Genomic DNA, 14,387 nt, shown 5'->3' with positions numbered 1-14,387 from the left:
CCAGTGGGTTGATGACAAGTTTTCCTGCTGTGTGACTGGTGTCATTATCCCTTATTTTGGAGTCTACCTGTTAAACTAAGCCAAAGTTTTGCATCACTTAACCCAGAAACTGGGAACAAATAATCAATGTATGGTAGTCCAGAATAAAGGGAATTTTTAAATTTTTTTTTAATTTGCATGCTTTTCAACATCAGTGTCAGGCTAGATGAGAAATCTTTTTTCTTTAGCACCCCAATTTTTTTCTCACCCAGACTGCCCTGAGTGCTGCACTGGGAAATGGGATGTGCAGCTCCTTCTTTCTGGGGCCACTTAGGTTTGCTCTGCTTTTTAGGAAAAAGTAACTATTCACTGAATATAGGTAGATCTCTTGCTGAACACCTGCTTGCAAAGACATCCTGATTTCTGGAGGAGAGCTCTCCATAGGGATTGCTTTCCACACCCAAATCATGGAGGGAACAGGTGCAGGCAAAGGGATGATGCAGATTATAAACTTCACATAATAACTTATCTTGGAAGTTGCTGAGTTGGTGTTTGTACAACACTTTGGAATGGAAAGCTCCAAATTAAACAGGTCAGGATTTACCACAGAGTCCCTCAGGTGGGTGACAAAACACCTTGCCAGGGGCACATGGAGGTCTGCAGTCTTCATCACTGAGTTAAGGAAATTCAGTATTCACCCAGCTTGTTTACTTAATAGAGACCAGGGTCTAAGCACAAAGTAGTGCCTGTGTGAGATGTTTATCTGATGGTGCCTAATTTCTTCAGCAGTACCTCTGGATGTGGGCTGGGGATTTCACTGCTGGAGGAACGTGCCTGTTTTGACTGAGGAGTAACTTGACTGATAGGTCCCTTCAAATCCAGAGAATCTGTTTCATCAAACCCTGTGGCCTGTCAGCTGTGGGGGAGTGCTTTGTGAAACAGCAGGAATGGCAAATTCCCCCATTCCTTGTGCAGCAAACTGGAGTTGTTGGGATGAGCAGCTCTCGGAATTAGACACCGAGCGTTCTCCCGGATGGGAAATCAACCCCCTTCATCTCTGGTGTGTTTTAGAATATCAAACCAGCTAAGTTTAAACATGATGTGTTATTCTTGATAACCACAGCAATCTAGCTCTTCCTTGCTGGGTTTTTTTAATGCACTTTTCCTCTCCACCTTCCTCGTTCGCTCCTCAGTATTAGAAAAACAAAAAGCAGCTCAGCGCACCAATATTTTCTCCACAGTGAAGTCAGCATAGAATATTAGTGTCCAAAAAGTTGTAAAACAAAAGACTATCATATGTTGCACCTTTTAATCATGTAATTGCTGAGTGACATTTAACTCTGAGGCTTTAAGTTACTCCTTTTCAGCCAGCCTTCTCCTCGTGCCCCTCCGGTCCCTCCCTCCTCCCAGAGCAACCTGCTTTTTGCAGAGTAGTGCTTTAACTACACTGAAGTTTGGCTGGGCTTCTACATATTACAGCAGCAACACGAAAGCAAACAATTGAAGTATTTGAGAACAATGAAATATGTATGGCTATCTGTGACAGCCCTATAAAGCAGAGCAATTAGCCGCGTAATCCGAGAAAGCCAAAGCGCCCGGCAGCCCACGGTTCCCTATTAGTTAAATGCTTTTTGTACGTCCTCATCCCATCAAATCAACTAACACTTCCTTTAATTGGTTCATGAATTATACAGCTCGGGCTGCATTATAATTTAATCACCAGTAAACATTCCTGGGGCCTGCTGTAAAGTGTATAGCGCTCATTAATTCCTTAATTTCAGCAGATGGAAGGGGAGATCGGATGAACGGTGGCAGTACAGAGCGCCTTGGGCAATGGAAGAAGGAAAAAAAGGTGGGGGGCCGTTTAGATTTTTTAAGGGCTGTCAGAAACTCAATCTGTGAGCTGTCAGCAGCCTGGACCCGCTCCCCCTCCCTGCCTTCACCCCACCTACCGCTGCAAGTGACTGACGGATTCATATGGAGCCTTGTCAAGCCGTCTTTAAACATCAAGCCAGCGGGTAAACCAAGCCCAATGTAAATTAATTCTTGTCTTACGGGCCCCCCTTTCTCTGTCCCCATGAATATTTCATGGCGGGCAGCATAAATATTAATTCTAATAGCTCTGCACAGTGGTTATTATTTCTGTTTTATGACAAATATTCATAAAATATTCAGGAGCCTTTTTTAGAACATTTACACACTTGATTGTGAAATTTTCCAGCTTCCTGGGGACACAGTAAACATATTGGGGTTCTCTTGATGGACTTTTTTCTCTCTTAATTAATACTACGCCACATTAATATTTAATCAGATTTAGTTTTCCTTTCCCCACAAGTGAACCCTATTACATTTGAGGATTTATTTGACAGTATTTAAACAGGGAATTTTTATTCCCTATTATGAAATTGGTTTCCTTTGACACATATATAAAATGACACATTATAATCCATTCTTTTATTCCCTCCCCTTGCCCCCAAATCACGCACTTTTTCAGTGTCAGTTCTTTTATTTATTTTTACGTACAAAAAGACAAAAGTTAGTGTTTAAATGTTGAGGGTGGGGGTTAAACATCATTTACTCTAAATTTGATTTAGTTTATTTAGTAAGGAAGAAGAGGTTTTACCCTTGTTAGGAGCAGGAGGTGCTGGTGCCAAGCTGCAGACAGGTAGCAAAGGCATCCGTCCTGAGATGAGTTTGCTGGTGCTTAACCCTGGAGTTGTTGTTCTGCTCCAGATTTGCTTTGCAGAATCTAATTATTGCAGGGTTGCAGGGATCTGAGGAAGCAGGCCTGCATTTGGGGGAGAGGGCTCAGGTTCTTGACCTCGGGCCTCTGGGGCTGCAGAGGCTGTGGATTATCTGAGGAGGGTTTGATTAACCTTGTGCAGGGCAGGAATGGTGCCAGCCACACTTCTCCAAAGCACTGCTGGCTGCCATCTCATCCTGTGATTCATAAAGCACCGCTGGAATGAACTCCAGGGGGAATGCAAAGATGCTGGAATAACAGCTGAGAGTAAGGAGGAGGCAAAGAATAGAAATGAGGAGAGAGAAATGTAAAGCAGTTCTGAATGCAGGTATTAATGCATCCAAGCCACTGATTGCACACTTCTCCTCCAAAGAAGCTTTAAAAATGCATTGAAGCCACTCCTACAAGCACATTTGCTCTCACTGTGTAATGTTTGCACAGCCCCAAGTCCTGCAGACCATGGAAGGGCTCTGGGCTTCCTTGCTGCTGTGAATCCATGGATTCAGATTTATCCCAGCTCCAGACCCAGTCCATTGCTGTGTCACACAGGCAGCAGAGCCTGTTCTCCCTGTGGCACCTGCTGAGCCACCAGGCTGCTGGGGTGGGACACAGGAGGGACCCTGTCACCTTAACTCATCCAGCTGGGGGTGGAAAACATCTGCCAGAGTCATCACTGGTGAGGGGAAGGAATATCTGCAGCCTCAAAGGGTGTTGTTCATCTCCCTCCCCTGGCCAGCAGCCATGACCTGGGAATAGTGCCCCACTGAGCTGCCTTTTGTAGTTATTGCACAGAAATGCAGCCATTTGAAAAGATCCAGGCTCTAGAAATAGCTTGTCATGCCATGAATCACTGTAAGAGCTCAATGAGCAAAACACTCGTGCTGATTAACCTGAGTTTTAGTGTTTATGCAGTGTATTTTCCCTCATGGTTGAAACCTAGAGGGTGAAATTACTTCCCGAAATAGAATCAAGCATCTCTCATCAGAAGATATCCCAGAGTTTGAAAGAAATCAGTGAATAAAACCTCCCAACAGCTCCTTCCATAAATAAGAGATAAGGACCATTTTATCCATTGCAGAGACATGCAGGAGGAGTATTTAGGGTAGGGAATAAAGTGTGATTCATGTTGAGTCAGGGGTGCAGCCTTTGTGGTCTGGTTACCCATGGGCAAAACACCTGGTGAGAGCTGCACTGAAGCCTGAGCAAGCCTTGGGAGAAGGTAGATGAGATCTGTGTCACCAGTTTCCATTTTTAAGAGGGGGATTGGGGGTGCAGAATGTGATTGTGGAAATACAACATGCTTGGCACCCTGTGTCTGGGCCATGGTGCTTGAGAAGAGGCTCAGGCAGGGTTTCAGGTTCAAAATGTATTTTTGCCATTGGGCAGGGGATGTTCTTTAGAGGGATCGATTGATCCAAGTCAGTATCTCTGGCTGGAAAGTCAACAAAGCTAAAATGGTCAGGGTTTTATCTGGAATTACTTGGATTCAAATCTGAACCTCCTTGTACCTGTCAGGTTGGACCACTAACTTGATTTGTGATATTGTTGTGATCACCCAGTGGTGCTACCCAAGGAAAAGACATTTTTGCAATGCTGATAATTTTTGTACCCTGACCAGAGCTGCCATCCAGCTCCTTTCTGCTTGTAAAATCCAGAAGTTTGTACAGTTTTGGGCACTTTTTGAATCTTTTAAAAGCTAATAACACGGTCAGTGTTAACAATGAGAGTCCTAGAGTTTACCCAGATTCAGGACAGTTTTCAGAGATGGTTTTGTCCCTCTGCCATCAGTCCATGATGCCCTCAAGGATTTTCCATGCATTTGTGAGAACTCTGTGATTTCCTTCCCCACCTGCTTTGGCTGCTTTGTGAACCAAAGGGAAGAGTTTGAGTTTGTGCCAGGGATCCCACAAGGATTGTACCTGTGCTGTGGTGGCCTTTTAGGACCTTCTGCATCCTTACGCTCCAACCTCAGCTCTTTCCCAGCTTTGTATTTCAATTACAGAACCTGTAGCCATTGCCTTGCCAGAACAGAGTCCTCCAGGAGATGTTTTCCATGGGGAATTGTGCCACAGCATCAGGAGCACTGTTGATATCTCCAAATGGAGTAAGATGTTCTGTGCCTCATGAAAGGCACAATTATTTGTAGCCTTGAATTTGATGTTTTGTATTTGTCTGCCTGGAAAATGAGATAACTTTTTGTCTCTTCCTCTCTCTTTCTTTCACTCTCTCCTTCCTGCTCTTTTTGCTCTGATTTAGCTGAGGGTCTGTCAAAGTTCTGCCAGCAAAGTTTGCTGTAACTTTGACATCACACAGGCCTCTGATCTTCACTTTTTTTCCTTTTTTTCTTTTTTTTTTTTTTAAGCAGACTGATGTGGTACGTTGTAAACTGCCAGGAGCACTTGCTAATTTAGTACTTAATGACAGTCACAGAGAGTGTTTTTCTTGCCCCTGGAGAGGTTTTAGACACAGCTGGGGTAGATTTGCCACTATCAATTATGCACAATTTTAAACAAGAATTGGCCAGCAGGGGCCTCTTTTTTTTTGCAGAGTGCAGAGCATGAAGAATGGGAATATGGCAGCTGGTACCTGCCTGAGACAGAGAAGATATATAGGAGTCAAGAAAATAAGGGAAAGATTAATAACTTACTATTTTTAAAGTTGCAGCTTCAACTTGAAAGTTTAAAAGCTGCATTAAAAATGGTTAGTGGTGTATTTTTGTTTTAATTCAAGCATCCTAACTTTGTTGCAGAGCTTGACCTGGCCCTGGTATAGCCACAAGCACTAGTCAGTGGTCTCTGTTTTTAAAAGCCAGGTAGGGATCAGGATCCTGTCTCAGATATCCTGTGTTGTCTTTACATCCTTCAGTGAAAACAATTTATGGATTTGATTTCATGGTATGATCTGATTTCACAGACAATTCTATAAACAGGGCTTGGCTTTGGGCTCCACTCCTCCAGCGTCACCATGGGAAATGCCAAGGATGAGAATGTGACCCAAGTAAATGGCTCAGGTCTAGAACAGCCAACATCTGGCCCCATCTAGGTCAGCCTCAGGAAGCAGCTGTGCCTGAATGCCAGGACTGGCTGCCAGGCAGAGCTGCAGCTCTCTGGAGGTGTGCAGGCAGCTGGCAGGGCAGTGGTGCCACCCTGGAAAGGGACTGTCCTTAGCAGGAGCATCCCTCATTCCCTAGCGCAGGACTCCTGAATTTAGGCTTACCTGCTTCTCTTACAGCAATGCTCAAATATGTTTCCCTTCCAGGTGTTGGTTATATCCAGAAAGCAGGAAAATCACCACCAAATGAATTCTTGTGAGGACAGCACTGAGCACTGCCAGTTGTTAATAACTTGGATTAAGTGGGTTGGTTGCCATCTGGAACAAAAGCAGCTCAGGATTAGCTGAATGCTGCTGTGTAGGTCACAAATCCTTCACTTATGGCGTGGTTGGGACACATTTTTCCAAAAATCCTGTCTCAAATTCTGAGGTGAAATAACACCCCTGCCCTTCCCTCTCCTCTCTCCTTTGCCAGGGGAAGCATCAGGGTGCCCTGGTGACCTCCAGGCTCTGAGATGCCACTGTCTGAATAGCCAGGAGTGGCTGGAATACTCTTCTGGAATGCCAGATGGCTGCTAGGAAAGCAGAGTTTCATTCCAGCTGCTAGGGCTGGAATACATTTCATCACCATCCAAAGGCAGCAAGTTCTCATTTGACTGGGTACACAGTGAAGGTGTCATCATCATTATTAATTTGTTGGAATTTAATCTCTCTAATGTATCTGGAAGCTGCACTAGATTAGATAAATGATGTCAAGCACAGTGAGGAAGAGGCAGGATTCTGACACACGGAGTTTTTTGTGCCTTTTAACATTTGTGTTCACAGTTTTATCATCTATAAAAGCTGACAGGACTGGACCTTTTCCCACATATCCCTCTCCTGGGAGATGGAACAAAGGAGGGAGGACAGAGCTGTGCTCAGGAATCTCTGGTTTCACTCAATGAATCAGGGGGGACATTTACCCTCAGAGGCTGCACCAAAGTTCCCCCCACAGCCTCCAGCTGGATGCCAGCAATTTTTGGCTGCCCACAGGTGAGTTCTGACCCTGTGGCAGTGGAGTGAGGATCCCTGGTGTCCCTGTGGCCAGCCCTGCCCTCCCCTGGGTGCTGAGTGACACCACTCCCCTGCTGCACTGTGCTGGATGCTCATCCAGCAGGGGAATGTCGTGTCCTTTGATATCAGGTTGTGTTTCCTCTCCTCCCTGTCTACCAATCCTGATGACATCTGTTTCATATTTCCCCTTGATAGGAGCTGTGACATTACAACATACAAAGCCTGGCTGTTTCCTAGAGTGAGCTTTACAGGGGATGCATTTATGTGAGGAAGCCATGCCTGCTGTGTGGAAAGGGCCAGGCTCTGCTTGGAGAGGAACCCAGCCCCAAAACAATTGTGGAAGGGGCCAGGCTCTGCTTGGAGAGGAACCCAGAACTCGCAGGGAGTTGTTCCAGTTGCTGCTGGATCGAGGTTACAGGTGCAGCCCTCTGTGTTATGAGGATTTCCAAGAGAAATCCATCAAATGTGTTACCTGGGCAGTTGGAGGGTCAGCTTTGTCATCTGAGCAGAGTCACAGGAGCCTGAGCAAGGGACAGAGGCCAAATGTTGCTCACAAGCACCTTGAGGAGCTGCAGGAGATGGATCAGATAGCCAAGGGTAACACTTCCCAGCCTGCATCCATGGAAATAGGCTTTACTCCTGTGAGTAAACCTCCTGGGGCTGCCTAATAGACTGTGTGGGGTACGTGTCTCCTTCCAAATGGTAATAAAGCTTTCTAATTGGAAGTATTTTAAGTCTAGACTGTAGTTCTGTCAGTGCTTTTCCCCTTCATCTTTTTTTTTCTCTTGCTTCTGAAGGATTTTAAACTGACAGCCGTGGGGAATGTTGTTTTCTGTTATCAGCGGGAGATGTGTGGAGTGGCAGGGTGAGGATCCCACCTTGCACCGCAAGGACCCTTGGATTGGGAGTTTGTGCTGCTGCACAGTGAATTCTGTGTGTGCTGTTACACAGTGCACGTGGGGGAAAGGAAATGCACGTTAAGAGGGATGTGGAAAAGGAAATGCACATTAGCAGGGATGTCTGCAGCCTCCCACATCTCCCCCACTCTCCTCTTTAATGGTGACACCAGGCTGGATAATAAGCAGCATCTTGTTTGGAAAAGAAGGGAGCCTCAGACAAGGCTTTCAGAGTTCATTTTGTTGGCAGCTTTTTAAGTGGAGTTTTTTAGGCTCTTGTGTTTCAAATCCCATAATACTTTTTGTGTTCCTAACTATGAATTACGACAAGCTTTCTTGATATGCCAGGTTCTAATCCTTCAGTGGGTTTGTTTAGCTCAGGATATAATAGGAAGCTCTATCAATTATCATGACTGTATAAATGTTGTTCCTCTCTACTAGAATATTCATCTTGAGACACATCATCAGATGTTACCTGTTGTGACAATCACGTTTTTGTGCCATTGTTGGGCAACAGAAACAAAGAAAAACAAAATGTTAAGAGTGTAAGGGATAAAAGAGTGTTGAAACTGTTGTTCTTTTCCTGTCTTAGGAATCTCCAAGATCTTGAATGTTTTATTCCTGGCTGTTATTTTGTTACCACAGTGTGAATAGAAGTCATTATCTGTAAACATTTGAAAAGAGAGATGATTTTCATAACTTTAAATCCTACAAAGGATTCTAGTAATCTGCTATGTGCATGCCAAGGTAAAGCTCAGCCTTTCATCTGGTCTGATCCCACCCAGTCAGTGTAAAATGTTCCTTTGGTGAATGTCTAAACCATGCAGTATCTCCTGTGAGAAGCAGACAAAAATGAAAACAGGAAGCCTGGCCTTGAAGGCAGCAGCAGGAGAAGGTGTGTTGTAAAGAAAGATGTATTTACAGCCTTCAGCGTGTGCTTCACTGGGAAAAATTCTATTCATATGTTCAAAGGGAGCCTTATTTTCTATTTTGTTCTGAGCTAATTGTTAAATTTGATATTTGTGCAGATCTGCCCCAGTCTCCAATAGCTGGGCGACAGGGGATTCATGTCTGCTCATTCTCAGCTGTTTGTCCAGAATTTTCTGCTGAGGAGCTTTTGAGCACAAATATAAAATTAACAGGAGCACTATAATGAACCAAAAAGACAAGGAATAAAATTAACAGGAGCACTATAATGAACCAAAAAGACAAGGAATCAATGTGGGATGGGCACAGCAGTTTATATCAACAGTGGGATGTGTCTGGGTGCATGTGGGGCTTGTTTTCTGGTTCTGCATCCTTCATCCATCTCATTTGTGTCATCTCTGAAATGTGTTGGCAAGTCCTGCTCCATCCCCCAGTGATGAAAAGCTGTTCCTGGTGTGGGACCCACCCAGTGGCACCGTGGGGCTGCCCCTCACCCAGACTCAATGGGAACTGCAGATTCTGATCTCCAAATGAAGCATTCAGCATTAATATTTCCTTTCAGCAGCATCACCAGCAAGGCCCAGCTGTGCTGAGCTGCTCCCCGTGCCCTGGCAGTGCTGATGGAGGGGACAGGAATTGTCAGCAGCACCAGGGGGGTTTGAGTGCTGTCCTAGCACTGATCCTGCTCTGAGGGATGGGAGAGCAGAGGATTCACTCGGAGGGAGACAAGGGCAAAAGGAGTGGAAGTGGGCTGAAACAGCCAGAGGAAAATCCCTCTCATGGGCACTGGAGAAATGCAGAATTCTGGCAGGGAAGCTCTTTCTCTGTCCTTGACAGGAGCAGCAGAGGTTTTTATTCACCTTTGGGGTCATGGTGATTCTGTGTGCTGGGCGGGTTGGGAAGAGGATCTGCAGAAGTTCAGAGGGCAGTGCTGGGGGGCTGAGCAGGGACAGACTGGGAGAGGCTCCAGCTGCAATTCCCCACCTGAGCTGTCAGAGCAGCCAGCACACACAGCCCTGGGCCAGAGCTCCTGCCCTGCTGGGCCTGCACACCAAACACACGAGGAGAGGCTGTGCAGGAATCCTGTGCTCACATCTGGGACCCTCACTGCCACTCTGCCTTTGGTGAGGATTAACTCCCACTCTGAAGGTCATGAGTGTCTCTGTGATATTTTCTGAAAAATCCCTTTGCCAGGATCCTTTCTCCTGAGAAGATGAGAGGCCTCAGAAACGAAATGTCAACTATAATTACAATAATTATAACAATAATTATCTGCTGCTGTGGAATGCAACAGGTGCATCTATGATTGGTCCATGTTGGTTGTTTCTAATTAATGGCCAATCACAGTCAGCTGGATTGGACTCTCTGAGAGTCATGAGCTTTTGTTATTAATTCCTTTCTATTCCTTGCTAGCCTTCTGATGAAATCCTTTCTTCTATTATTTTAGTAGAGTTTTAATATATCAATGTAATGTAATATAATATTATGTAATATAATGGAATATAATGGAATATAATATGATATGATATATTATATGATATATGATGTGATATATAATATAATATAATATAATATAATATAATATAATATAATATAATATAATATAATATAATATAATATAATATAATATAATATAATATAATATAATATAATATAATATATATCATAAAATAATAAATCAGCCTTCTGAAACACAGAGTCAAGATTCTCATCTCTTCCCTCGTCCTGTGACCCCTGTGAACATCACCACACCCCAGTGCTGTTCTCAGGGTGTTAATTGATTTAATTGTGTTCTCCTCAGGGTGTTCTTCTTTAATCTGCCCTACGAGTCCATCATGGAGCGCCTGTCCCAGAGGAGAACCGATCCTGTCACTGGGGAGAGGTGAGCACTCCTGCCTCATGTCTAACGTTTTCCTCACTGCCAGGGAGATGAAAGCACCAAAAAGGCTCCTTAGCAATCTAAGGAGCTCAGGAATGCTCTACTCCTGCTCAGGGATTCCTTAAAAGAAGAGTTAAAACTTTCATAGCTCCTGAAGCACCAGCCCACCTTCCTGCTGCAGCAGCAGCTCCTCAGAGCAGGGGATTTAAGTCCTGGTGCCTGAAATCTACAGCAGCAAATTGCTCAGGTCTGACATTTTAATGTAACTCAATTGGTTGGGAAAATAATGCTGAGGGAAGATGTCTGAAATCCAGCCTAAATGCAGATGGTTTTCAGACATTCCCATGGGAATTCTGAAGGTTTCCCAGCTGGGGAAAATGGAAAATTTGCTGCATTTTGCTTCTCCAGGCTCCTGTGATGGCCCTGTGTGCTGGGAGGTATTGATGTGTTCCCTGCTCAGTCAAACAAACTTGTTTGAGTCACTGTAAGGTTGGTTCCTCTCACAGGTGTCACATCCCCTTGTCTCACCAGTGACCTTCAGCTTTCCTGCCTTCTCCACCCTTCATGTCCAGGGAACAAGTCACAAATAAATTCACCTTCCCAAATACCTGCTGGAGTTGGCTGTGTTCACAGCTTGTGGCCTGGTTTTATGATTCCCCACACATAAATTTTAAACCCTTATTTTGCTTTTCCAAAGGCTGAGAGCATCCTGTTGCATCAAAGACAAATCCTGAACCCTCCAAGATTAAGGCCACAAGGAGTGGATTTGTCCCAAAGTGCTGGATGATTATTCAGACATCTCACTCGAGGTGCAGCATTAACTTGTGACAGCAGCAGTGATTTGCTGTAACTGCTCTCTTTGCTTTGGTAATGAGCAATGTGGTTGTTGAGCAGAAAGGAGCAGGCTGAAGCAAATCATTCCCACATCTTTGCATTTCTTCTCATTAGGATTAGGCTGTTCGGGATCTGCTCCACTTCACACGCTTCCCTCTCCCTCACTCTGGGGTTTATTCCTCACGAATTCTCCGTGAATTGAATTCTTTTAGGTGCTGGGTTTGATCCTTGGTATGTGTGAATCCTGCCCCTCTGGCTGCAGGCAGGGGTGGCCTTCAGCTGTGTCCTGAATTATTCCCATGTGGAAGAATTCTGTGTCCACATCGTTGGGTGCAGCTCTGCAGAGACACAGGCTCTGCTGTCTCCTTGGTTTTGCAAAAAATATCAGGAAAATTATGCCAAAATTATCAGGAATATATCCCAAAATATCCCAAATTTCAGGAAATTCATCTGTACGGGAAGAGGGAAAAGCTGGTTTTGTGTTAGGGCAGAGGAGATACTTACTCAGAGTTAGGATTACCAATTCTAACAGGGAATTTAAACACTTGATTGCAAAGGAACTTTCAGAGATTGTTGGGAGCCTTTGGCAATGCAGGAACATCATCAGAATTCCTTTGGTGTCAGCTGAGCTGGGCTGTGGCCCTGCTACAGGACTCTGAGGGTGAAAATCCATTTTTCTGCTGAAGTAACTGAGGGAAGGTACAACTGTGATTGAGGCAAGCCAAATTCTGGCATTTGGAAAAGCAAAAATAACCAAAACCTATCTCAGGTGAATTAACCTCTTTTTGCCTTCTGCTACTACATAAAGATATTAGCAATTAACATCAAGATGTTAGCAGTTAACATAAAGATGTTAGCAATTAAATGCCCAAGAGCCTTAAACACAGTTTAAGTGACAGGTCCCAGCAATGCTGGACACAGGGCTGTGTTTATGTTTAAGGTTAGGGGTTTTTAGATGCTTTTTTAAAGACAGGAATCAAAGATTACAAGTAAAAGATCTGGAAATGCTTCTGAATCTGGGTAATGTGATAGAAATTTCTCCTTGTGTGGAGCAGATGAGCTCTACAGTGTCACCTCCAGAGAAACCCTTGGCCTCTGAGGATCTAGGGTTGTTGAGGGCAGAAATGACAGATTACCTGCCCTGAAATTTCCAATCTTTGTTTTAAAACCCCTCCTGGAGCAGAAGGAGCCCAAGGGACTGTGATGGGTGAGAGCATGGAGTTCCTGCTGTGTCCCCAGGCTGAGCTGAATCTGTGGCATTTCCTCTCCTCTGCAGGTACCACACCACATTCAGACCAGCTCCCACCCCAGAGATCCAGGCCAGGCTCAGGCAGAACCCCAAGGATGAGGAAGAGAACATTGAGAAGCGCCTGAACATCTACTACAGCAATGTCAAGGCCCTGGAGGATTTTTACCAAGATGCCTTTTATGTCAATGCTGACCAAGACCCTTATGTTATCTTTGAGTTCATAGAAAGCTGTATCATTAAGCCCCTTCCATGTAGAAAACCTTAGAAGTTTAAAATTTAAAGGGATGATTTTTGGAAGAGTTGATTTTAAATTTTTCCCTGTGATATTTGCAGTCTGGTTGTTGAAGTGGCAGGTTATGAGCAGGGAGGGGAAATTCAGCCAAGCTGTGCTAAATCTGAAGCTCACCAAGGCTGAGTGAAGTACAGAGGGTAAGAAATTGGGCTTTAGAGGAAAGTTTTTGGCTTTTGTTTCATGATGCAAGATAGGAAACACTGTGGCTGAGGAAGTCCTGTGTTTAATTCAAATTTTTTTTTCCTGTTTCTGAATAGTAGTTTTGTCTTCACTATGCAAGACCCATAAAGCCAGTTTGGAGTATTAAACCTCTTAGATGTGTTTGTGTCTTAATTCTCCACCAAAACCACCCAGGCACTCCTTGCCTCCCTCTGTCCCTGCAAGCAAACCCTAAAGCAAAGAGAAAAACAAAACTCCCAGCTCTGCACTGAGCTTTCTCCACAGTGTTTGAGGTTGGGGCAGAGGTTTTAACTCCCCTGTTAATTCAGATTATTTAAAAAGTGCTGACAAACCCTCTGCAGATCCCCGTTCTGCTGGACAGGATACCCAGAGCCATGGAAAGCTGATTGCAGCTCCATCACTTGCAGAACCCAATCAAGGACATAACGAGCTGCAGGAGCAGGTGGGTCCCTAAATTCTCTTTTCCTGGGGTAACAGCTCCCAGCCTGTGGCTGCTTTGGCTGAGCTGTGCCTGGGCATGTTGGTGTTTCTGTTCTGTGTATTTCTGGGTTTTTTTCCTTCTCTGGCTGGGTATGGCAGCAATGAAAACCTTTAAGGAAAGGGGAGTGATCTGTGCTGTGGTAGAGACCTGGGTTGGATGCCTCTGTTATGTCTCCCTCTGTTTCTCCCCTCTGTGAGTGTGAATTCCCCCTGCCAGGGCATGGGAAGGAGCTTCAGGTTCCTCCTGGAATCCTGAGGGAAGGTGCAGGCAGAGAGAACAGGTTTTTGGGTTTTGGTGACTCCTCTGGTCCTGTTGCTGTCAGTAGATGTGTGGGTCTTTGTTCTTGCCTTTGGCTGTGTGTGTCTAAATCTATATGGAGAAATGAAAAGTGTCCAGGCCAATTTTCCTTCTCGCTCCTGTAGGGTAACTTCAGGTGGGAAAGACTCCAGTTGTCCAGGTGGCAGTGGGGTTATTGTGTTATTTTGTGAGAATTTAAAGTCAGATTTTTTTATACTTTTGGGAGGGGACGGGTGTTGATGGATGGGAATTGGACTTTCTAGCCTTGAGGGCAGCTCTAAAAGTCTCAGAATAAATATCTTTGACACCTAAGAAAGCCAAATCCAAGCAACCTGAGTCCCTGGTGCCTCTTGAGGTGAGAAATTGCAGCCTGTAGCACCAGGCTGAGGCAGAGGCTGCTCCCAGGCACAGGGGCCAGCCAAAACCCCTGAGTTCAGTGGGCAAGGACATCTTTAACAGCCCTACCTGTTACAAATGTGCTGGCTGGTGACTGCTTGGGCAGCTGGGTTTTCTGCCATTGCTATGA

The 14,387-nt window shown here is 44.8% G+C and overlaps 1 protein-coding gene across 8 annotated transcripts in view; it reads left to right on the top strand.

Moving 5' to 3' along the window:
- Nucleotides 1-13,224, top strand: part of AK8 (adenylate kinase 8) — a 69,389-nt gene extending 56,165 nt beyond the window's left edge. For all 8 annotated transcript variants that reach the window (XM_074556256.1, XM_074556257.1, XM_074556258.1 and 5 more), the window contains 2 exons: nucleotides 10,451-10,531; nucleotides 12,639-13,224. In XM_074556256.1, the coding sequence (XP_074412357.1) occupies nucleotides 10,451-10,531; nucleotides 12,639-12,876 (319 nt within the window). In that variant the 3' untranslated portion in view covers nucleotides 12,877-13,224. The remainder of the gene's footprint in view (nucleotides 1-10,450; nucleotides 10,532-12,638) is intronic.
- The last annotated feature ends 1,163 nt before the right edge of the window (nucleotides 13,225-14,387 follow it).

This window comes from Zonotrichia albicollis, chromosome 21 (assembly GCF_047830755.1).
Source record: "Zonotrichia albicollis isolate bZonAlb1 chromosome 21, bZonAlb1.hap1, whole genome shotgun sequence".
Taxonomy (NCBI): domain Eukaryota; kingdom Metazoa; phylum Chordata; class Aves; order Passeriformes; family Passerellidae; genus Zonotrichia; species Zonotrichia albicollis.
The sequence above is the reverse complement of the archived record's forward strand: the minus strand, read 5'-3'. Positions and strand labels throughout refer to the sequence as shown.